This window comes from Anomaloglossus baeobatrachus, chromosome 10, assembly GCF_048569485.1.
Source record: "Anomaloglossus baeobatrachus isolate aAnoBae1 chromosome 10, aAnoBae1.hap1, whole genome shotgun sequence".
Lineage (NCBI taxonomy): Eukaryota > Metazoa > Chordata > Amphibia > Anura > Aromobatidae > Anomaloglossus > Anomaloglossus baeobatrachus.
In genome coordinates this window covers 167,073,079-167,096,958 of record NC_134362.1, presented here as the reverse complement: position 1 = coordinate 167,096,958, position 23,880 = coordinate 167,073,079, and the positions used below count along the sequence as shown (strand labels likewise).

At 44.5% G+C, this 23,880-nt stretch overlaps 1 protein-coding gene across 1 annotated transcript; it reads right to left on the bottom strand.

The window, feature by feature from the left end:
- Nucleotides 1-802: 802 nt before the first annotated feature.
- Nucleotides 803-23,263, bottom strand: LOC142255300 (5-hydroxytryptamine receptor 3A-like). The gene is made up of 9 exons (XM_075326838.1): nt 23,218-23,263; nt 16,453-16,601; nt 14,157-14,201; nt 12,347-12,456; nt 10,142-10,314; nt 5,970-6,130; nt 4,498-4,705; nt 2,262-2,471; nt 803-1,194 (listed from the first exon to the last, which is right to left on the bottom strand). The coding sequence occupies exons 1-9, from the start codon at nt 23,261-23,263 to the stop codon at nt 914-916; spliced, it is 1,383 nt and encodes a 460-aa protein (XP_075182953.1). The 3' UTR covers nt 803-913.
- Nucleotides 23,264-23,880: the final 617 nt, after the last annotated feature.

The following is a 23,880-nucleotide window of genomic DNA, read 5'->3' as shown; positions in this document are numbered from 1 at the left end:
AATCGGACACTGTTCACATTGCAGATTCTGACACTTTGCGTGATGGTTTCTCTGGTGTTTCTGATCTACACAGGAAGACTCGGGCGTTGACCAGCTGTGTGCTCAGTCATTGACAGTTTAGCAAGAGTTAACCCCTGCTAACCCGCTTGGTAGGCTACTGGGATCACATGTGTAAGAAAGACATTCACATCTGCTCCTCTCATATTTACAATAAAGGAGATTTTCCACCCACGCCAACTATAGCTTCTGCCGTGTTGGTATGTGTGCTGTGGTTTCCCAGGTTTGCCGGAGAGAGAGTAGCATGTGCTTGGTGTTGTTTGTGGAGTTTACCCATCATTTTATTGTTTCAATCCCGCTCTTGTTTTCCTCTTCATCTCTTGTTGACTTATACCTTTGTGTGTGCGTAGTGACCGAGTTATGGTTTCCCCTATTTGTCTATTTCTGTGGGTTAAATCACACTCCTGTCCCAACTTCCTGGGGGATAGATTATAAGATCAGAGTTGGTCAGGAGCAGGGCCAGGAATGAGACTCAGACATCCCCACTATTAGGGGTATCTCTAAGAATAGCAAAAGGACCCTAGTTGGAGGATCAGCTTAAGGGCCTCGGTTTCCCGCTATCCCCACAGTCTTTTGTAACAAATTATTCTCGTTTTATGTAACTTACAATTACATGAAGAATTTACAAGAAAATTTAATGAAGACGTCCATGTACTTGTAAAATATTGCTTTAATATATAATTTTATAATAAATAATTAGCAGCAGGTCATATTACAACTAAATTACACCAAGTTCATCTGTACATTTAAGGAATAGTAAACAACTGAGATATTCATAACATGATACCGTCGGCCCACAACTCCAGACTGGCTTCACAAGTAAGAAAAATGTTCTCTATGTCTGCGGTGATGGCCATCATGTAGCCCAGACTTTGATAACCACTGCAAACATAATAGTTACAATGAGCAAGTAGACGATAAGGACGAGCCGGTCCACAACCATTGCAGCAAACAACCAATCTGACTTGGCATCATCTTGATCCTTCGACAACTTCATTTCCTGGCGGATCTTGAGGACTTCTAACAATAATCTTTTTAGCAGTTTCACCTCTACAGGAATTCGTGATTCTCTTTGTGTCTCTGTTTTTGTCATCTCAAGTGATACGCATGTTTCATTTTTCTTGAAGTCTTTATTATCTGTAAGAAAGGAAGCTATGTAACTTGTAATATTTTTTATTAAGGACAAGATATTAGTAGATAAAGACTGTACATGCCCCCAATAAACATTATGAAGTTGTCGGCTGTTTGATTGTTTGGCTGATTCCGTATGCACAGGAACACTTGGCTCGTTCAGGCACTAATATGGTCCCTACCAGACTCCTCTTGTGGTGGCTTATCTCTCCAAAAACAGAAGGATAGGCTATTAGAAATCCAACATGCTGGATCCTTTTCTCCCCCAACATTATTTGTTGGGGGGAGAGTCGGGAGATCCTTATGCAAGTTGGTTGTCAGCCGATCCCGCTGATATCAAGGGATTCAGACAACTTCACTTTAATGTGCATGGAGACCTTATGGCTGACGGTGGTTGGTGGGGGTTAAATTTGGCGCTTCCCTATAAAAGAAGGAATAGGAGCAATTGCTAAAAAGTCATTTTATTCAACACATTTCGGAGTGGAAACTCCTTCACCAGGATGATGAAACACCATGATGCTTATACTGATGAAGGAGTTTCGACTTCGAAACGCGTTGAATAAGATCACTTTTTAGGATTTTTCTCCCATTCCTTCATCCACAGGCGTGAGGAGCTTAACCCCAACCACCCATCGTCAGCCATTAGGGTCTGCAGCAGCCGTGCTCTTGCCTCCAAAGTGATGGTACTACCAGGGGAGCAATTCCCTTTAGGTTCACCAAGATCATCTCACAGTTAAAGCCACTGTCTTTCCTACTTTTGTGGAGGCTTTATGGCAGAATCGTTAACATGGACGGTCTATGGCATCACATGGAGTCTTGTGGCCCGATACTATGGGACTTTTAAAAGACAATGTGCCACCATAAGGTTCCTCAAATGGAATTAGTTACTCTATATGGAGTACATCTGTATTATTACATTGTATGGATAGAAAAACTTGGGCGATATGGTGATCCAGACAATCCTAGGACTAGTTTTGATTTTTAGGTTTGGCTGCAACGGATAACAACTTTCCCATGCAAACTACTTTATGTTTTGCATCTAATTGAAAGCCTATTGTGTTCTTGCAACTCACCTCTTTCTCCAGACTCCACCGAAACCAATTTATCTTCTCTGGAGGCTTTTACTTTGAAGAACAGAATACGTGCTAAACGTTTCATGATCCAGGTGTTTATCCAAGGTGGGACATTTGGCTGGTTTTCCGATAACATTAACATATAGGATGTTGCAATGGAGCCCATTATACTGACAACCATGACGGCGAGGCAGACGCAGCAGAAAATACCTAATAAAACACCAAAAAGAAAACATAAATCTGCCTGTAAAATTATATCAGAAGGTAAATAGCTGTATATTCTCCATCTCCAATGTCCCGTTAATGCAGTCTGATGACCATATGTTCCTGGATCTTGACTTTAAAATGTTTGACTTTCATCAAAAAACTCCTTTGAATGGAAAATATCAGGTTCCCAAGCCTCAGAAACCTCCCTCAGTGTCTTTAAGAATGACAATGCTTCTGATAGTTTTCTCTAGAAAATAGTTGGTATAATTGCAGAAATCAACTTTTAATGTCACCCTCAGCATATGCAAATGAACCTGACTAGTCCGGGCCACCGCTCTTCACCAAGAGTAGCCCATCCTTACATACTATAATCAAACACAGACATGATTCATTCCCATCTGGCACATCGTGTCTTCTCTAACAGGTACATGGAACTTAGAAAGATTTTTGAGATTAAAACGTATGGTTGCCAAGAATGGTGCAGTTTTAGTTGTACTATAATCCTTAAGCTCAGTGCCAAAGTATTGTTGTGTAACCACCAAGCTCATTGCCTTCGTGTTGTGTGATCACCAAGCTTGGTCCCTCAGTGTTGTTGTGTAACTACCAAGCTTTATGCCTCAGTATGTTTGTGTAACCACCAAGCTCTGTGCCTCCATATTGTTGTACAACCTTCAAGCTCTGTGCCTCTGTATTGTTGTGTAACCACCAAGCTCTATTCCTCAATATTGTTGTGTAACCAGAAAGCTATGTGCCTCAATATTGTTGTGTAACCTCCAAGCTCGGTTCCTCAGTATTGTTCTGTAACCACCAAGCTCTGTGTCTGTGTTGTTGTGTAACTACCAAGATCTCTGCTTCAGTATTGGTATGTAACTTCTGCTTGCCTCAGTATTTTTGTGTAACCACCAAGCTCTGTGCCTCAGTATTGTTGTGTAACCACCAAGCTCTGTGCCTCAGTATTTTTGTGTAACCACCAAGCTCTGTGCCTCAGTATTGTTGTGTAACCACCAAGCTTAGTGTCTCAGTGTTGTTGTGTAGCTAGCAAGCTCTATGCTTCAGTATTGTTATGTAACTTCTCTTTGGATCAGTATTTTTGTGTAACCACCAAGCTCCATGCCTCAGTATTTTGTTTAACTGCCAAGCTCTGTGCCTCAGTATTGGTGTGTAACCACCAAACTATGTGCCTCTGTGTTGTGCAACTTTCAAGCTCTGTGCCTCAGTATTGGTGTGTAACCACCAAGCTATGTTCCTCTGTTTTGTTGTGCAACTTTCAAGCTCTGTGCCTCAGTGTTGTTATGTAACCACCAAGCTCTGTGCCTCAGTGTTGTTATGTAACCACCAAGCTCTGTGCCTCAGTGTTGTTGTGTAACCACCAAGCTCTGTGCCTCAGTGTTGTTGTGTAACCACCAAGCTCTGTGCCTCAGTGTTGTTGTGTAACCACCAAGCTTTGTGCCTCAGTATTGGTGTGTAACCACCAAGCTCTGTGCCTCAGTATTGGTGTGTAACCACCAAGCTATGTGCCTCTGTGTTGTGCAACTTTCAAGCTCTGTGCCTCAGTATTGGTGTGTAACCACCAAGCTATGTTCCTCTGTTTTGTTGTGCAACTTTCAAGCTCTGTGCCTCAGTGTTGTGTAACCACCAAGCTCTGTGCCTCAGTGTTGGTGTGTAACCACCAAGCTATGTTCCTCTGTGTTGTGTAACCACCAAGCTCTGTGCCTCAGTGTTGTTATGCAACCTTCAAGCTCTGTCTCTCGTAATGTGTAACCACCAAGCTATGTGCCTCTGTATTGTTTTGGAACCATCAAGCTCTGTGCCTCATTATTGTGCTGTAACCACCAAACTTTATGCCTAAGTATTGTAATGTAACTGCCACAATCTGTACCATCGTTGTGGTAACCCAAAAACATCTATACAATGAGTGTGTAATACCGTATGTATATAGATTCCTATGAAAGTATCCTGCCTCTATGGATGAGCTTATGTTATAAGTCCCTTCAACAAACCCAACAAATTAAAAAAAAGGAAGACATACCTAGAACCGGAGGATTATCTGAAGTCGGGAGCATGTTGTTCAGAATCAGCAGTAGCACGGAGAACCCCAGCACCACGGTTATTTTGAAGCCTAACCTCTCTCCAGTTCCTATTTCAATAAACATGCTGGCGATGTCCAGTATAACCATGAAGCATGCCGGGATGATGAGGTTTATGATGTAAACTACCGGGGCTCTTTTTATAGAGATCTATGGAAATAATAGAGATAATATTGAAAACTTAAAATGAACAAGAAATATAAAAATAAAGGTAATGTTTCTCGAAATACTGCTTGAAAATGTAATGATATAATAAGATCATAGCCAAGCCAGTCGTCTCCCTGTTTTTGGAGACTAGTGACAGCTTTAGGACTGGAGCCTCTCATCTCTATCTGGCTCTCTACATTTAAATGTTGATTCATTTCTCTTAGTACTGAAACGGTTAATGTCAGTGTTGCTACCAGCATCTTTTCCAGCAATTCCTAGCTGTATGTCTCAGCTGCAGCTGCTTTGTAGCCATTCATGTTTAAATAGAGGTGTTTCCCAGCAGTCCTTGCTGAAGATACAAATCCATTTGTATACTGGCCCCCTTGGTGGAAGGAGATGAGAAGGAGTGTTCCAGAAGCTGATCCTCATCCTTCTTTGTTGCTGTGTTCCCCTGTTTGTCTTACCTTTCCTTCTGTTATATTAGTGCAGCGGTAGGGCTAGCATCTCTCACCTTCCAATGCACTAGCCAGGGCAACTACAGTTTTTTTTTTCACGGTCTCAGGTCCCTGTTTGGCGACAGTTGCAGAGACTGTATAGAGCCTGGTTAGGAGTGTAGTCAGAGCTGCAAGTGAGGATAGGAGGTGTCCCGTCTACCCCTCTCACTAAAGCTAGGGCCCACCGTTGTCCCCAGTGTTCTCCTTCGTTGTTGTATTGTCTGCTGTACTTTTGTGGTGCGTCAGACGTCTGTAGGTCTGAACGCATCCACCATGTGTAAACATGACACCAAGTTTGACAAAGGTAGCACAGTAAATGTCTTTAGGACTGGTTTAAGGTAGAATAAATATGTTGTGCACTTCCTCCCTATCGACAATGTTTTAATACAAAGCTATTCTGGCCATATACATATTATTATTTGCAGATCCTATCAATATCGACCTGATCTATCCACAATATTTATGGGGACAGATCAAATTTCCTGGTTAGGACATGTTGTATTTGAACATGCTCAATCTTTTGTTGCAATGGTGAAAGGGAAAGCTACAGATCCTAGTTAGCCCACTCTACTGATGACAATAACCATTAGGGCATCATCACTACATTTCATCTTGGAATGATGGTTACTCTTCAATCCCAACACACATTAATATAAAGTCTTGTGAACCTGAAGATATCGGCAGGATTGACAAACAATCCAATGTGTATGTGGCCTCCTGACTTTCCTCCAGCAGATGATGTCGGGAAAAGCAAGGAGAGCACAGTCTCTTACCTCATATATAACTTCGCTGTAAATGTCACTTTCAGTATTATAAGTTGAGTTTTTAACAGTGATGTCCATTAAAAACCAATCTCCTTTAGTGACAAAAATGTCCTTAGAATTTTGATAGACTTGAGTGGAATTGGATTTTGCCACCATAACGATGTCCTGAACTACGAAGAAACACAGCAGAGGGTTACGTGTAAAATCTATTACTCATTCAGTATCTTGTATAACATAACCACAGCCAAAATGAGATTAAATAGCTGTCACGTTGTGACTGCAGGATAGTGAGGGACAGGGGGCACCTATACTGTCACTCATGTTAGGAGACCCAAGGCTACCCCTAACCTCTGGATTACCTCTGAAGGTGGAGATGCTGGAGTCCCGTGCCTTACTATACTCCTGACCAGAGATAATCTGTTACCCCCCCAAGGAAGGAAGGGTCAGGCGTGTGCTGGAAACACAGATTAGAATAGACAGGGTAAAACCAAAACTCAGACACACTGCAAACTCAGAGGAATAAACAATAAAGGACAAAGGAGAAAAGCAAGAGCAGGAAGGCATCAACAAAATGACAACAAGGGCTAAAACGTAGTGGCTGCAGGATAGCGAGGGACAGGGGGCTCGAATACTTTCACTCATGCTAGGGGACTCTAAGCTATCCCTAACCTCAGGGTTACCCTTGATGGTGGAGACACGGAGTCCCATGCCTGACTTATCTCCTGACTAGATCTAATCTGTTACCCCACAGGGAAGGAAGGTGCAGGAGTGTGATGGAAACACAGATAAAGTCAGACAGGGTAAAACAAAAACTCAGACATATTGCAAACTCACAGGGATAAACAGTAAGAGACAAAGGAGAAAAGCAAGGGCATGATGGCAGCAACAAAATGACAACAAGGACTAACACGTAGTGACTGTAGGATAGCGAGGGACAGTGGGCTCCTATGCTTTAACTCACGCTAAGAGACTCTAGGCTAACCCTAACCTCAGGGTTACCCTTGATGGTAGAGATGCCTGAGTTCCGTGCCTAGCTATTCTCCTAACTAGAGCTAATCTATTACCCCACAGAGAAGGAAGGGGCAGGAGTTCTCCTGACTAGAGCTAATCTATTACCCCGCAGGGAAGGAAGAGGCAGGAGTGTGATGGAAACACAGATAAAGACAGACAGGGTAAAACAAAAACTCAGACATATTGCAAACTCACAGGGATAAACAGTAAGAGACAAAGGAGAAAAGCAAGGGCATGATGGCAGCAACAAAATGACAACAAGGACTAACACGTAGTGACTGTAAAATAGCGAGGGACAGTGGGCTCCTATGCTTTAACTCACGCTAGGAGACTCTAGGCTAACCCTAACCTCAGGGTTACCCTTGATGGTAGAGATGCCTGAGTTCCGTGCCTAGCTATTCTCCTAACTAGAGCTAATCTATTACCCCACAGAGAAGGAAGGGGCAGGAGTTCTCCTGACTAGAGCTAATCTATTACCCCGCAGGGAAGGAAGAGGCAGGAGTGTGATGGAAACACAGATAAAGACAGACAGGGTAAAACAAAAACTCAGACATATTGCAAACTCACAGGGATAAACAGTAAGAGACAAAGGAGAAAAGCAAGGGCACGAAGGCAGCAACAAAATGACACCAAGGGCTAACATGTAGTGACTGCAGGATAGCGAGGGACAGGGGTCTCCTATGTTTTAACTCACGCTAGGAGACTCTAGGCTATTCCTAACCTCAGGGTTACCCTTGATGGTAGAGACGCCTGAGTCCCGTGCCTAGCTATTCTCCTGACTAGAGCTAATCTATTACCTCACAGAGAAGGAAGGGGCAGGAGTGTGATGGAAACACAGATTAATACAGACAGGGTAAAACTAAAACTCAGACATACTGCAAACTCACAGGGATAAACAGTAAGAGACAAAAAAGAAAAGCAACAGCACGAAGGCAGCAACAAAAAGACAACAAGGGTTAACACCACATTTGCTCACACCAATAATTCACAACAACCACCAAAAGTCTTAATCACAACACACCACCAGACCAGTAAAGCTAAGCTATAGCTGGCATTATTGGAATAGTCCAGCCAGCATATATAAGAGGGGAGCGAATGTGACTGACTCCCCAACAGCAAGGAGCCCAGCAGAGATTAACTCTTGCTAACCTGCCTAAATCTGTGGGTCATGACAGGAAGATTTTGAAAGCCAATTAATCAGCCTATGTGGAGTCCTCAGAAATAATGTTGTCATTCATATGTCACCAAAAATCTAAGTATTGCTATACACACCTCTTGACATTTCTACATCAGAGGTGACGTACGTTCAATGACATCAACACATTGCATAACCCTGTGTGGTAGTCTACAAGCAAGAATACTACTACCTAGAAGGTGAATGGTGGGGCATTTAGTAAAAACCTCCCCTGCCTCTGCAATAAACCGGTTCATGGTGATAGACGTCCAGGAGCACAAGCCTTGTGTGTCCTCCCCATTTTTTGGCTTTATGCTTATGTGACCTATCATAACATACTGTGAGCAGGAAGCTTTGCTACTGTTGTGTACTAGATATTGTCTGAGTTTCTCTTCTGGAGGAAATATTTCAGTTATGTGAAAGACATTACATTATTTCAAGTCAGCGTTGAAGGAGCAATTGGTGGCAAACTGTATAACCGTGCACCTGACTGTCCCCCAGGGGCTTACACCAGATTTATGACCACGCACACGTCCTGATGACCATAACATGTTTTTATTCCACCTAAATAAGTGTTAGAAATTCAATGAGGACTCCTTCAGACAACTGTTTGAGTATAAAAAGGACCATTTTACATCAATGTACAAGACCTGATTTTCAGCCATATTTGGTCCTGGTGTCCATTTTTATAATGTGCAAACAAAAAAAAAATAGTCTAAAAAAATGGATGAAACATAGAAGGCACCTGCATGTGTGGCGCCCCTGAGGCTTCCGTCGCCACAGAGACATTGCACCCCAGTCAGAGGTGTGATGTCCCATCCTGAGTAAGGAAAGGGGTACATGCCAGTTCACAGGTAAAACTGCACTACACCCATTGCTAGGCACACACTGGGACCAGGGACAGTGGCAGTAACCCTCCCATGCTGCATGCTGGGAGGGGTCGTAAGACCCATCCCTGCTCCCCTAGGGTGGTAGCTTAGCAACCGGGGGGGGGGGTGGGAAGAGCCAGCCGAGTGTAGAGCAGAGAGGAAGGTCAGAGTTTCAGTTTACCTCAGAGAGTGAGAGAGTGAGGAGCCAGCATGTAGCTGAGAAAGAGAAAGGAGCTCTGTGAGTTCAGAGTGTCCGCAACAGAGAAAGAAAGCAACAGAGAAGGAGAGAAACAGAGTAGAAGAAGAGCTATAGTCAGGCAGGAGCTAAAGAAAGAAGAAAGTGACGCTTCCTGGTGAAGACCCTGGGACTCGGAGGGTCCAGGTGACACCAAGCAGGGAACGAAGGGATTCCAGAGCCACAGATAGCTTCAGAGCTGGTGGCCAGTGAAGTCAGCTGAGAAAGGACACAATTAGAGGGGTGCACTGGCATCAACCCCCAGATCTACCCGGGATCGGCGGAGGTCCCTGACGGTGGTCCCAGCAGTCCAAAGGCTCCTGCAGGCCTTGACAAGAACTGTGAGTAAAGACCTTGAAACTGCACCCCTGGTGTTGCCTCAGTTATTTCTCTGCATAGACACGAATAATCACCAACAGTGTCCCCGGGGCACCGCTCCACCTGTGGGGAGCAGTACCACCATTGCTGCCATATCATCACCCCGGAGGCCTCACACAGCATCGGCGGCTTAATAGCCGCATACCACAGGTGGCGTCACGAACACAAACCCCAAGTCATCAGCCATATTAAACTGACACCCACCAGGGCCACGGAGTCGGGCCCCGCCACCACTGACTACCCCCGGACTAGTCCGGCCCAGCTCCGGGTGTCCCATAGCCCTGGGGTGGGCGAGTCACATGCTCTCCATATTTTTAGTTATTGGCTTGCATTGAGGAGTTTTGACCATTTTTGATCCAGGTCACAGATGTCTCCTTTTTAGTTTTGGTCCACACTCAGTCCACAAAAAATATACAAGCCCATGAACGAGATAAATGCTATAATGTATAAGTGTTCTGTCCAAGAAAAGCACCGTCAGACCTTTGACATGAAGGTATATAAGAAGATACAATACCTGTATGGATATATGGACCAAAGCTCAAAGAACAGGTCTGGGTATCAAAAGGGAACTTGAAGATGTCTAGATTGCAGGAACTAGTGACTCTTAGTGGCATGGAACTTTTTATTGTGCCATCGCTGGAAACAGAGTAGTATGGGACAACTGGAGAGTTGCCGTCCGATTCCGTCCTGGAAAATAGATGTGCAGTGCGTTAGAGAAAGCGTTAGTGCAACCCCTGAAGACCAAGAATTGACACACCGGGCTTGGTCTTCAATTACACGAGACGATTTCCAGCATATTCACATCAGAATTGTCATTTAGAGGGCTTACATCTCCACCATGGAAGCTTATTTTTTCATTGCAGTGTTTCCCCCAAAAATAAGACCTACCTCAAAAATAAGCCCTGGTGGGATTTTTTGTCCCTTTTCCGGTATGCTTCAAATATAAACGCTACTCCAAAAATAAGCCGTAGTTGTTGTTTAATAATGAAGTGTCCGGGCAGCTTAACAAGTTAAGGGATACAGCAGGACACTTCATTAAAGAGAGAAGATACCCCCAAAGCAAGAAGAGAGTCCCAAAAGAGAGAAGACAGACCCAAAAGAGAGAAGACAGACCCAAAAGAGAGAAGACAGACGCCCACCAAAATCACACTCACCAGGCCAGAACAAATACATCTGGCAAGTGCTAATGGTGGATGGGCTTTCCCACAGAGATCTGCATCCCTGACAGGTCCCTCGTCATGCCGTTCACTCAGACATCGGGTCACAGTATCACTTAGCTCTCACTAACTCTGTGTGAGGGATACTGCTACAGGCCAGCAGGGGGAGAGACTGCTGTGGAACACAGGGAAGCGACCGCTGTGGAACGCAGAGGAAGTGACCACTGAAGAACACAGGGGGAGCAACCACTGGGGAACACAGGGGGATTGACTGCTGTGGAACGCATATGGAGCAACCGCTGTGGAATGCATAGGGGGCAACCACTGTGGAACCCAGGTGGAATGATCACTGTGGAACCCAGGGGGAGCGACCACTGTGGAACACAGGAGCGACCGCTGTGGCTTGCAGGGGGAGCGACCGCTGTGGAACCCAAGGGAGAGCAACCGCTGTGCAACACAGAGGGAGCATACACTTTGGAATGCAAGGGGACCCCAGTGGGAGAGACCGTTGTGGACCCAGGGGGAGAGACCGCTGTGGAACCCTGGGGGAGAGACCGCTGTGGAATGCAGTAGGAACGATCATGCTGTAAAACGCACTGGGATCTGTCAGTGATGAAGACCTATATGTGATGGATGCCCATTCACTTCCCCTCTCCGCATGTCCGGAGTCTAGTAAGTCTGATTCTCCTGGGGGGTGTCTGCCTTATTTTGGGGGTAAACTTAGCAGTACATAGTGGGTAAACTTAGCAGTTCATAGGGAACAGCCGTTTTCTCCCTGAAAATAAGACCTACCCTGAAAATAAGCCCTAGCGCATTGTTCAGAACAAAAAATAATATAAGAGCCTGTCTTATTTTCGGAGAAACCCAGTACTTCCTGAACGTTTACGTGCTTGGAATATGGACTATTATGGATTCCAGTGTGGGATCCGTGCAACGACTTTCTACCGGCAATTGCAATTTTATCTCCAGAGGGCTCATCCTACGGATAAGGCTACTTTCACACATCCGGTTTGAGCACTGCGGCTCAATCCGGCTGTGAAAACTATGCAACGGATGCGGCGAAGACACCGCATCCGTTGCATAAGTTTTTACATGCGGCCCGTCCGTTTTTTTCCGGTTGCGGCACGCTACTGAGCATGCGCAGTGGAAAAAACCGCATGCGGCGACCGGATGCGTTTTTTTCCGCATCGCGCAGCATCCGGCCTCCATAGGTATGCATTGAAAAATGCGCCGCAGCGGCTGGATGCGGCGCGATGCGGTGTTTTTTGCCGGAGCAAAAAACGTTGCAGGGAACGTTCGATCCGGCCACGGCATCAGCTAAATCTGCCGCATGCGGCAAAAACCGGACCGAACGCAAGCCCCTGCGGCACAATACGGCACTAATGTAAGTCTATGCAAAAAAAAACACAACCGGCGTTACAAAGGCCGGTTGCGGTTTTTCTGCAGAACGCCGTATTGTGCCGCAGAGCAAAAATCCGGATGTGTGAAAGTAGCCTTAGACATCAATTTCAAAGTCCCAAAAAACCCCTTTACAAGTAAACTATTTCTTGCATGACACTTACATTTCATAGATGTATAAGTCTGGCAACCAAAAATTATTGTTAGGAATTAACATTTTTTCAATGCCACAGAAGTCATCTGGTTCCCAGGATAAGAACTCGTTTTTCCATGCCTGCGATAGAAACATAGCATAAGAAAACTTGTATTAGTTATTGGACTAATTTTATATCTAGAGAATACTCCTTAAAAACGCTTTTATTGATATATATTAAAATACGCAAAGTCCAATAAGGACCAATAAATGAAAAAATAAACCAAAAAGAACACTTAAGTGAATACCTGCCCCCAGTGAGGTACACAAAAAATATTAGTTATACTAGACAACTGGCCCTAGCGAACCCTGATTCTCACACCGGCGCACCCTAGATTGGCGCAAGTGGTGCCACCACTCAACACGCTCAACACAGACTGTCCCTATGAGGACCTAGAGGATCCTAAGAGGTGACAAACGCAAAGGATGTACTATACACTGCAACAGCAAGTTAATATTGCCCGCACAGTATTTGTAGCAAGGAAATATCAACAAATTAATGCTACCAATTTATAGGGTACTAAACTAATAATAGGCAACAAATTATTCAAGAAAGGCTCCATAGGATTCGATGGACGTCGTAGGACATTACACGATTGGATGAAATTGGAAATTTGAGGATTTTTTAAAATTAATAATTTGGTGATCGAGGGAGCCTTTATTCAAATAAACTATTTTTTCCACCGTGTGTGGGTTTTTTAACTGTACACCTACCAGGTTAATAATGGGGGTGTCTGATAGATACCTCTATATTACTAACCCCTGGGCTTGATGCAAGGTGTCATTTCACAGCTGACATCAACCCCCCAAATATTACCCTGATTGCCACCAAACTAGGGCAATCGGGAAGAGCTGGGCAAAGTGCCAAAATTGGAACATAAAATAAATGTGCCACTTCTGGGGCAGCTGAAGGCTGCTACTTTTAGGCCAAATAAGCATGGATCTACCCAGCTTGATAATACCACCCCCCAGCTGCTGCTTTGCTGCTTTACCTGCACTGGTTATCAAAAAATTGTGTGGACCACAAGCTGTTTTTTTTCAATTATTTATTTATAAATAATTAAAAAAAAAACGGTGTGGGATCACCTCTTTTTTTGATAACCAGCCAAGGTAAAGCAGGCAGCTGAGGACTGCAGCTCGCAGCTGTCTGCTTTACCTGCACTGGTTATCAAAATAAGAGGAACCCCATGTCATTTTATTTTTTATTCCCTATCCACATTTGTTTCAAGGGCAACTGTCTTGGTCTTTCCCCGATTTTGCTTCCTTTTGCAGTCCCCTAGCCCTTACTACGCCCTTTTTACAGTAGTAATGTTTGGATCCTCATTGATTTTTATGGGTTTTGGGGTCTGAGGTGAAGTTCAGGTCAAGTCTTGAACCGAACTTTTAACTAAAGTCCAGCCGAAACCAGCGAACCTGAACAACCATCAGTCTGCTCATCCCTAGCTGTCTCTTCCAAATGCAACAGTGTAACTGTAGATTAATGGTTGACCATTTATTAGATGGATGTCTTGAGTGAGGAAGACCCCACCCTATTATGCCAAGGGAATATGACTTTTCAAGGACTTTTCTAATGAAGGGCATCAAGCACTTCTCATTACAGCTTTAATGGTTGCTGTTGTGCATTCTTAATTATACTACTGTTTCTACAATAATGTACATTTTATTGAAGGTATCATATAAACAAAGCACCATTAGACCAGTCTTGGTGAAATTCATGTACTAGATATGGCAAGCCATAGATGAACACAGCTATGTTGGTCACTGTAAATGTGATCTCTTACCATGTTAAACCAGAGATACGTGGTCATGATCTGCAAGCTGGTGTCCTAAAATAGAGAGAATGAAGATAAATAATATGTGACTTGAGGGAATTGCCTGATCCTCATCCACCTACATTTGATCGGTACAACGACCTTGCAGTTTCTGCCACAAAGAGATTTTCACAAACATTGCTGACTGTCATGGCGGCGTCAGGATCTGTGGAGACTACAGATTCTGGCACTTTGCCTGCTAACTTCTCTGAGGTCTCTAATTGGCGCAGGGAGACGCGGGCGTAAACCAACAGACTTGTAGTTTATAGGCAGGCCAGGAGTTAATCTCTGCTGGTTAGGCTGGGGTAACACATAGCGACACACCAACGATCCCACCAGCGATCCAACCTGGCAGGGATCGTTGGTGCGTTGCTACATGGTCGCTGGTGAGCTGTCAATCAGGCAGATCTCACCAGTGACCAGCGACCAGCCATCAGCCACCAGCAACTCGTGTAACGATGCTGCGCTTGATAACCAGGGTAAATATCGGGTAACTAAGCAAAGCGCTTTGCTTGGTTACCCGATATTTACCCTGGTTACCAGAGAACACCGCGTACAGGCTGACAGCGCTGGCTCCCTGTATATGTAGCTAGGGTACACATCGGGTTACTAAGCAAAGCGCTTTGCTTAGTTACCCGATATTTACCCTGGTTACCAGCATTCACCGCTTACAGGCTGGCAGCGCTGGCTCCCTGTATACGTAGCTAGGGTACACATCGGGTTACTAAGCAAAGCGCTTTGCTTAGTTACCCGATATTTACTCTCGTTACCAGCGTACGCTGCTTACACAGAGTTGGTGATCGTTGGTCTCCCGCAGTCAAACACGCCGATGCGTGTTGCACAGCGGGAGACCAATGAGCAAATAATGAACCAGAACAGTGTGTAACGATCAGCGATTTCACAGCAGGGGCCAAGTCGCTGCTTAGTGTCATACACAGCAAAATCGCTGATGAGGTCACTGGTACGTCAAAAAACCTGTGACTCAGCAGCGATCTTGCTAGTGATCTCGCTATGTGAGAAGTACCCCTTAGTCTCCTTTTATCAGTCACCTTCTGGCTGACCTCTTCCTTTAATGCTAGCTATAGTGTCTCTATACTGGTCTGGTGAGGTGTTGTGATCCAGACTTACTGGTGGTTGTAGAAGTTTATTGCTGTGAGTGGTTGTGGTGTTAGGGGTACTTTGCATGCTGCGACATTGCTACTGCGATATCGTCGGGGTCAAATCGAAAGTGATGCACATCCGGCGCCAGTAATGATGTCGCAATGTGTAAAGCCTAGATGCGACGATAAGCGATCACAAAAGCGTCGTAAATCGGTGATCTGTGTAGTGTCGGTCATTTCCATAATGTCAGATCGACCGCTGTTGCGATGTTGTTCCTCGTTCCTTCAGCACCACACATCGCTGTGTATGAAGCCGCAGGAGCGAGGAACATCACCTTACCTGCCTCCACCGGCTATGCGGAAGGAAGGAGGTGGGCGGGATGTTTACGCCCCGCTCATCTCCGCCTCTCCGCTTCTATTGGCTGCCTGCCATGTGACGTCGCTGTGACGCCGCACAACCCCCCCCTTAGGAAGGAGGCAGGTCGCCGGCCAGAGTGACGTCGCAGAGCAGGTAAGTCCGTGTGAAGCTGCCGCAGCGATAATGTTCGCTAGGGCAGCTGTCACAAGATATCGCAAGTGCAACGGGGTCGGGGACTATCGCGCTCGGCATCGCTAGCATCGGCTAGCGATGTCGCAGCGTGCAAAGTACCCCTTAAATCTTGTTGTCCTTTTGCTGCTGCCTTACTTCCCTTACTTTTCGCCTTAGTTTCTTACTGTTTATTTCTGTGAGTTTGCAGTGTGTTTGATTTTTGTTTTTTTCCCTGTCTGTCTATATCTGTGTTGCCATCACACTCCTGCCCCTTCATTCCTTGGGAGGGGAACAAATTAGCTTTGGTCAGCACGGGGTTCCGGCATTCCCACAATCAGGGGTAATCCGAAGGTTAGGGATAGTCTAGGGTTTCCTAACGTGAAACCTCCTACCCCTGCTTTTCTCTTCATTTTTTTTCACAAAAACTGCACAAAAATCACTCTAAACGTACTTATAAAATCTTTTACATCAACGTTTAATAGCACATGATTCTACTATGATCTTTGTGGCATCTTCTACCATAAAACACAGGCACAAACTCCCATGGAGCATATAGGAGAGGTATTATATTAAAATATTTCATCACCAATACTTAACTGGTGATCACCAAATAGGCCAATAAAAAAGCCATTCTCACCAAGTTGATGACAGTGTACAGGGACAGGTCTATAAGGACGAGGGTAGGATCCTTCCAGTTCCTCACTGGTCGCACATCAGAGCCTGGCAGATTTGTAATGTTGTCTAGTACATTTTTGTAACTGCAGGTATTTCCACATCGACACGTACCTGGAAAAAGTGTAATATTTTATATCATCAATCAATAAGTCTCATTAGCGCTAAACATTTTATAGTGGCTGCGCCTGGTATTGCAGCTCAGTCCCAAATTTTACATTTTTGCTCCACCCCTGGACGGGATGAGAGTTCATGGTTCATAATTATGGAAAAGGTTGTTTTGTGACATATCGTTGACCTATCCTCACGTCTCCTGCAGTTTGTGATCTGATGGATCTCACCAGTGTTTCATGGAGCGCACCAGAAGTCATTCTTCAATAAGAGTCTATGGGAGCCTCGTTCTGGCTCTCATAGACTTGTATTGAGAGCTTGTGATGTAACTTCTGACCAATCAATTGTTGCTGTCACAAGATGATGTCGCAGGACCGGAATGGCAGTGATACAAAGAGAAGATGCTGAAGGATGTGTATAACACTGGGTTAGAGACTTTATTATTATTATTATTATTATTATTATTATTTATTATTATAGCGCCATTTATTCCATGGCGCTTTACAAGTGAAAGGGTATACGTACAACAATCATTAACAGTACATAACAGACTGGTACAGGAGGAGAGAGGACCCTGCCCGCGAGGGCTCACAGTCTACAGGGAATGGGTGAGGGTACGATAGGTGAGGACAGAGCTGGTTGCGCAGTGGTCTACTGGACTGAGGGCTATTGCAGGTTGTAGGCTTGTTGGAAGAGATGGGTCTTGAGGTTCCTCTTGAAGCTTTCCACGGTAGGGGAGAGTCTGATGTGCTGAGGTAGAGCGTTCCAGAGTAGGGGGGATGCACGGGAGAAATCTTGTACGCGATTGTGGGAAGAGGAGATAAGGGAGGGGCAGAGAAGGAGATCTTGTGAGGATCTGAGGTTGCGTGCAGGTAGGTACCGGGAGACTAGGTCACAGATGTAGGGAGGAGACAGGTTGTGCATGGCTTTGTATGTCATGGTTAGTGTTTTGAACTGGAGTCGTTGGGTGATGGGAAGCCAGTGAAGGGATTGGCAGAGTGGCGAGGCTGGGGAGTAGCGAGGGGAGAGGTGGATTAGGCGGGCCGCAGAGTTTAGGATAGATTGGAGGGGTGCAAGAGTGTTGGAAGGGAGGCCAGAGAGCAGGAGGTTGCAGTAGTCGAGGCGGGAGATGATGAGGGCAGATTAGATTAAAAGCACTAGTCCAACGATGAAAACAATAAAACGCTGGAGTGGGGCTTTAAATCTAAGGTCCCTGCTCTTGGTCTAATACTCACTCCAGTATTTTCTCCTTCTATTGACGCCACTCCTGTTGGTCTCCAACAGTTTGTGATCTGACGGATCTCTCCAGTGTTTAATGGAACGCGCCAAAAATCATTCTTCAATAATAGTCTATGAGAGCCTCGTTCTGGCTTTCATAGAATTTTATTGTGAGCTTGTGATGTAACTTCTGACTTCCGACCACTCAGCAGTTGCAGTCACAAGATGATGCCACGGGACCGGAACGGCAGCGATAAAAGATGAAGATGCTGGAGGATGAGAATAATACAGGGGTAGAGACCTTAGATTAAAAGTACTAGTCCAATGATGAAAAAAATAAAACGCTGGAGTGGGGCTTTAAATCTTAGGTCCCTGCCCCCAGTTTAATACACTCATTTTCTCCTTTTATTGGCGCCAATCCTGTTGGTCTCCAAAAGTTTGTGATCTGACTAATCTCTCCAATGTTTCATGGAGCATGCCAGAAGTCATTCTTCAATATTGTTGACCGATCTTCAAGTCTCCAGCAGTTTCTGATCTGACGGATCTCTCCAGTGTTTCATGAAGCGCACCAGAAGTCCTTTTTCAATAAAAGTCTATGAGAGCCTCGTTCTTGCTCTCATAGACTTGTATTGAGTGCTTGTGATGTAGCGTCTGACTTCCGACCACTCAGAAGTTGTGGTCACAAGATGACGCTGCGGGACCGTTAAGTCGGTAATAAAGGACGAAGACGCTGGAGGATGAGTATAATCCCGGGGTAGAGACCTTAGATTAAAAGCACCACTCCAGTAATTAAAGAAATAACGCTGGATTGTTTAAGATATCTTTTCCTGCTTAACTTTCAAGCCACCCCATAGTCTCAAAAGTGGCCTGTCTCCTAGGTAAGAAGTGTGCAGTCACTAACAACCCCTATGCTTTTGAACTTACTCATTCCGCTCTGAAGTTGGCTGGATCGTTGGTTCCAACCGGCCTCGACATCTCTGTTCTTCTATGTTGCAGAGGTAAAGCTGCCTCGGCTAGCAACTTGGAGTGCGCTTAGTATGGAACAGTGGCAAGACTGTGCCACTAGTCCAAACTGTCAATCACCAGGAGCGCACCATCCCCTACAAAGCAGGACATTTTGGAGCCGTGAGGTCCTGAAAAAAGAAGTTGAGACAACCCCTATCTAAGTCCCCTGCCCCCTGTCTTATACTCTCCGGTCCAGCATCTTCATCTTTTATCACTGTAGCTCCCAATTTGTGACCTGCTGGCAGCTCCAGGATTTCAAATCTCAATACAAGTCTATGAGAGCCTCATTCTGGCTCTCATAGATTCCATTGAGTGCTTGTAACTTTTGAATTTTGGACAGTCATAAGTTTTGCGCCCAAGATGGCACTAGAGTGGTGCTGAAAAAAGATGAGCATAATACAGGTGGTTTATATAGAAAGCGCCACTCCAGCTGTGAAAAAAGTGGTACTATTTTTACTATATATTATGAAGGCTGCCTAAAGCACCACGCCAGCGTCTATCTTTTTTTTTCAGCGCTGGAGGGGCACTTTATATGTAAGCCCCCCGCCCCTGTTCTTATATTGACCCTCCGGCAGCTTCATACTTTTTCAGCGTCACTTTGATCCTGTGGTGCCACCATGTGATTGTAACTTCTGACTATCCGAAAGTCAGAAGTTATGTCACAAGTTTTCAATACAAGTCTATGAGAGCCAGAACAAGGCTAGAACGAGGCTCCCATAGACCTGTATTGATTTGTGACCTCCGGCACGCTCCATGAAACACCGGAGCAGCCGGCAGGTCACAAATCACAGGAGACTGTGATGGTAGAGGGTGAATATAAGCCAAGGGGCAGGGGACTTAGACTTAAAGAAACACTCTGAAAATTACCCCCCCCCCTTAATTTGGAATGCTGTTTTAAAGGGTAATATTGATAAGTTGCATATATTTTAGCTGGTACTGTATATATATTATATGGCTTGCATATGGTGGTATTATCTTAGCACTACATAGCGGTATTAGGTAGCTGAATTTAGGAGGAAAACTGGTGTGAAATTTACATTTCTGTTTTGCATTGTTTTCATGGTATATAAGCTAAATGCAGCACAAGTAACCTGCTTAGTTTTTCTAGTCCTACAGACAGTCAAGTATGCCTACATCATCACACTACCACCAGCATCATAACTGACTGGTGGGCACGTATTATTTTACTTTACACCAGGACCTATATGATGACAATTTGGATTATCATCAAGGAGAAGTCTGATGGGCTCCAATTTTACTCTGCAGCAGGACAACAACTCCAAACATCCAGCCAATGTCATTAAAACTATCTTCAGCGTAAAGAAGAAAAAGGAATCCTGGAAGTGATAATCCGGCCCCCACAGACCCCTGATCTCATCATCATCATCATCATGTCTGTCTGGGGTCACATTAAGGGGCAGAAGGATTTACACAAGCCTCATACACTGAAGATCTGTGGTTGGTTCTCCAAGATGTTTTGAACAACCTTCTGCCAAGTTCCTTCAAAAACGGTATACAAGTGTACTGAGAAGTGCTGATCCGGCCCCCACAGAGCCCTGATCTCCCATCAGCCAGTCTGTCTGGGATCACATGAAGAGACAGAAGGATTTGCATAAACTTCATAAACAGATCTGTGGTTGGTTCTCTAAGATGTCTGGAACAACCTCCATGCTGAGCTCCTTCAAAAACCGTGCAAGTGAAACGATACTGAGAAGTGATGATCTGGCCTCGCAGAGCCCTGATCTCATTATCATTGAGTCAGTCTGAGATTAAGAGACAGAAGGATTTGTTCAAGCCTCATGCATAGGAGATCTGGGGTCAGTTCTCCAAGATGTTTGGAACGACCTCCTGTCACGTTCCTTCAAAAACTGTTTAGGTGTACTTGTACTGAGAAGGAGTACTGATCTGGCCCCCACAGAGCCCTGATCTCACCATTATCTCGTCTGTCTGGGATCACATGTAGAGACAAAAGGATTTACACAAGTCTCATACACAGAAGATCTGGGGTCAGTTCTTCAAGATGTTTGGAACAACCTCCTGCCAAGTTCCTTCAAAAACTATGTAAGTGTACTGAGAAGAAGTACTGATCCGGCTTCCACAGAGCTCTCAGAGCTCTGATCTCATCATCATCCAGACTCTTTGGGATCAAGAGACAGACATATTTATACAAGCCTCATACATAGAAGATATGGGGTCAGTTCTTCAAGATGTTTGGAACAACCTCCTTCCAAGTTCCTTCAAAACCTGTGTACAAGTGAAAGGTGTACTGAGAAGAAGGGATGATCCGGCCTCCACAGAGCCCTGATATCATCATCATCCAGTCTGTCTGGGATCACATGTAGAGACAGAAGGATTTACACAAGTCTCATACACAGAAGATCTGAGGTCAGTTCTTCAAGATGTTTGGAACAACCTCCTGCCAAGTTCCTTCAAAAACTTTGTACAAGTGAAAGGTGTACTGAGAAGAAGTGATGATCCGGCCCCCACAGAGCCCTGATATCATCATCATCCAGTCTGTCTGGGATCACATGTAGAGACAGAAGGATTTACACAAGTCTCATACACAGAAGATCTGGGGTCAGTTCTTCAAGATGTTTGGAACAACCTCCTGCCAAGTTCCTTCAAAAACTATGTAAGTGTACTGAGAAGAAGTACTGATCCGGCTTCCACAGAGCTCTCAGAGCTCTGATCTCATCATCATCCAGACTCTTTGGGATCAAGAGACAGACATATTTATACAAGCCTCATACATAGAAGATCTGGGGTCAGTTCTTCAAGATGTTTGGAACAACCTCCTGCCAAGTTCCTTCAAAATCTGTGTACAAGTGAAAGGTGTACTGAGAAGAAGGGATGATCCGGCCTCCACAGAGCCCTGATATCATCATCATCCAGTCTGTCTGGGATCACATGTAGAGACAGAAGGATTTACACAAGTCTCATACACAGAAGATCTGAGGTCAGTTCTTCAAGATGTTTGTAACAACGTCCTGCCAAGTTCCATTAAAAACTATGTAAGTGTACTGAGAAGAAGTGCTGATCCGGCTCCCACAGAGCTCTGATCTCATCATCATCCAGTCTGTTTGGAATCAAGAGACAAAGGATTTGTACAAGCCTCATACATAGAATATCTGGGGTCAGTTCTTCAAGATGTTTGGAACAATCTCCCTCCAAGTTCCTTCGAAAACTGTGTACAAGTGACAAGTGTACTGAGAAGAAGTGATGATCTGACCCCCACAGAGCCCTGATCTCACATCATCCAGTCAGTCTGGGATAACATGGAGAGACAGAAGGATTAGCACAAGTCTCATACACAGAATATCTGTGGTTGGTTTTCCAAAATGTTTGGAACAATCTTCTGCCAAGTTCCTTCAAAAACTGTGTACAAGTGACAAGTGTACCCAGAAGTAGTGCTGATCCTGCCCCAACAGAGATCTGATCTCATCATCATCCTATCTGGGATCAAGAGACAGAAGGATTTACACAAACCTCATACAAAGAAGATCAGGGGTCAGACCTCCAAGATCTTTGGAACAATCTTCTGCATAGTTCCTTCAAAAACTATGTAAAAGTGACAAGTGTACTTAGAAGAAGTCATAATCCGGCCCCCAAAGAGCCCTGATCTCATCATCATCCCATATATCTGGGATCACATGTAGCAGCAGAAGGATATACACAAGTCTCGTACACAGAAGATCTGGAGTTGGTTCTCCAAGAAGTTTGTTACAGCCTCACTGCCGATTTCCTTCAACACTGTGCAAGTTTAGAAAGAATTGGTGCTGTTTGAAGGCAAATAGCGATCACATCAAATACTGATTTGATTCAGATTTCTCTTTTTTTCCTTTTATTTGCATCTTGTTAATTGATATAAATAAACTATTAACACTTTTTTTATTTGGATCCATTCTTACTTTGCAACATTTTTTTCCACCTCTTCCTAAAACTTTTGCACAGTACTGTACGTACAGCTTTTAAACTTCATGCTAACACCCTATTTTTCGTCTTTATATGCAGCATACTATACATTGTATAAATGCTTAAAAAGCCGAAAAAGATGACTCATTTGAATGAATAATAACACCGATGGAATTTGAGTGCTCAGCTTTCTGAAGATTTCAGTAAATAATGCCAAAATAATAGTTTTATCTATATCTTTAGTAAACAAGTAGCCTAAACTCTGCAAGGCTTTTGTGACCATTGTATATACCAATTTTGAGCTGCATTACTGCTATATAGGTTACACATAAAATTGAGATCACGGTTGGATCACTTTGTGAGATCCCATCTGTGACATTGTAGCAATAATGAAGGTAAAGTATACTTAATTGAAATGTTTTCATCCCAATCCTGATATTCCTACAAATCGCCCGAGTATAACAAATCTTTATAAGCGACTTACCCAGGAGAATGACTGTGAGCGGCAGTATAATTCCACGAAGATACATCCTTACGTGATAGTCAGTGACTGTTACATCTCACATCTCTGCTCCGGCTCAAGGTTTTGTATGCTCTTTGAGGAGGGAGGGATTAAAACTGACTTACTAAGAAAGTCTTCAAAGTGGAGAAACCGGTTTAAATGGGAAAAATCGTGACCATTTTTTCACCGATAGTAAAACAATTCTTTTTATTAGTACACTCTTAGGTCAAGTTTTAGTAAGGAGAAGGGACTTGTGTAGATTTAATCAAAGTGCCAGGCAGTTAAGTATGGCTTGATGCTTAAGGCGGCGTCACACGATACGATATATCGGGCACATCCGGCATCATTAGAGTATCGTAGCGTGTGACAGCTACGAACGACTGTGAACGAGCAAAAATACTCACCTTATCGTTGCTCGTTGACACGTTGTTCATTTTCATAATGTCGTTCCTCCTTTTGTGCGCCGGTTGTTCGTCGTTCCCGAGGCAGCACACATCGCTACGTGTGACACCCCGGGAACAACGAACACAGCTTACCTGCGTCCCGCCAGCATTGCGGAAGGAAGGAGGTGGGCGGGATGTTACGTCTTGCTCATCTCCGCCCCTCCGCTTCTATTGGGTGGCCATTGTGTGATGTCACTGTGAC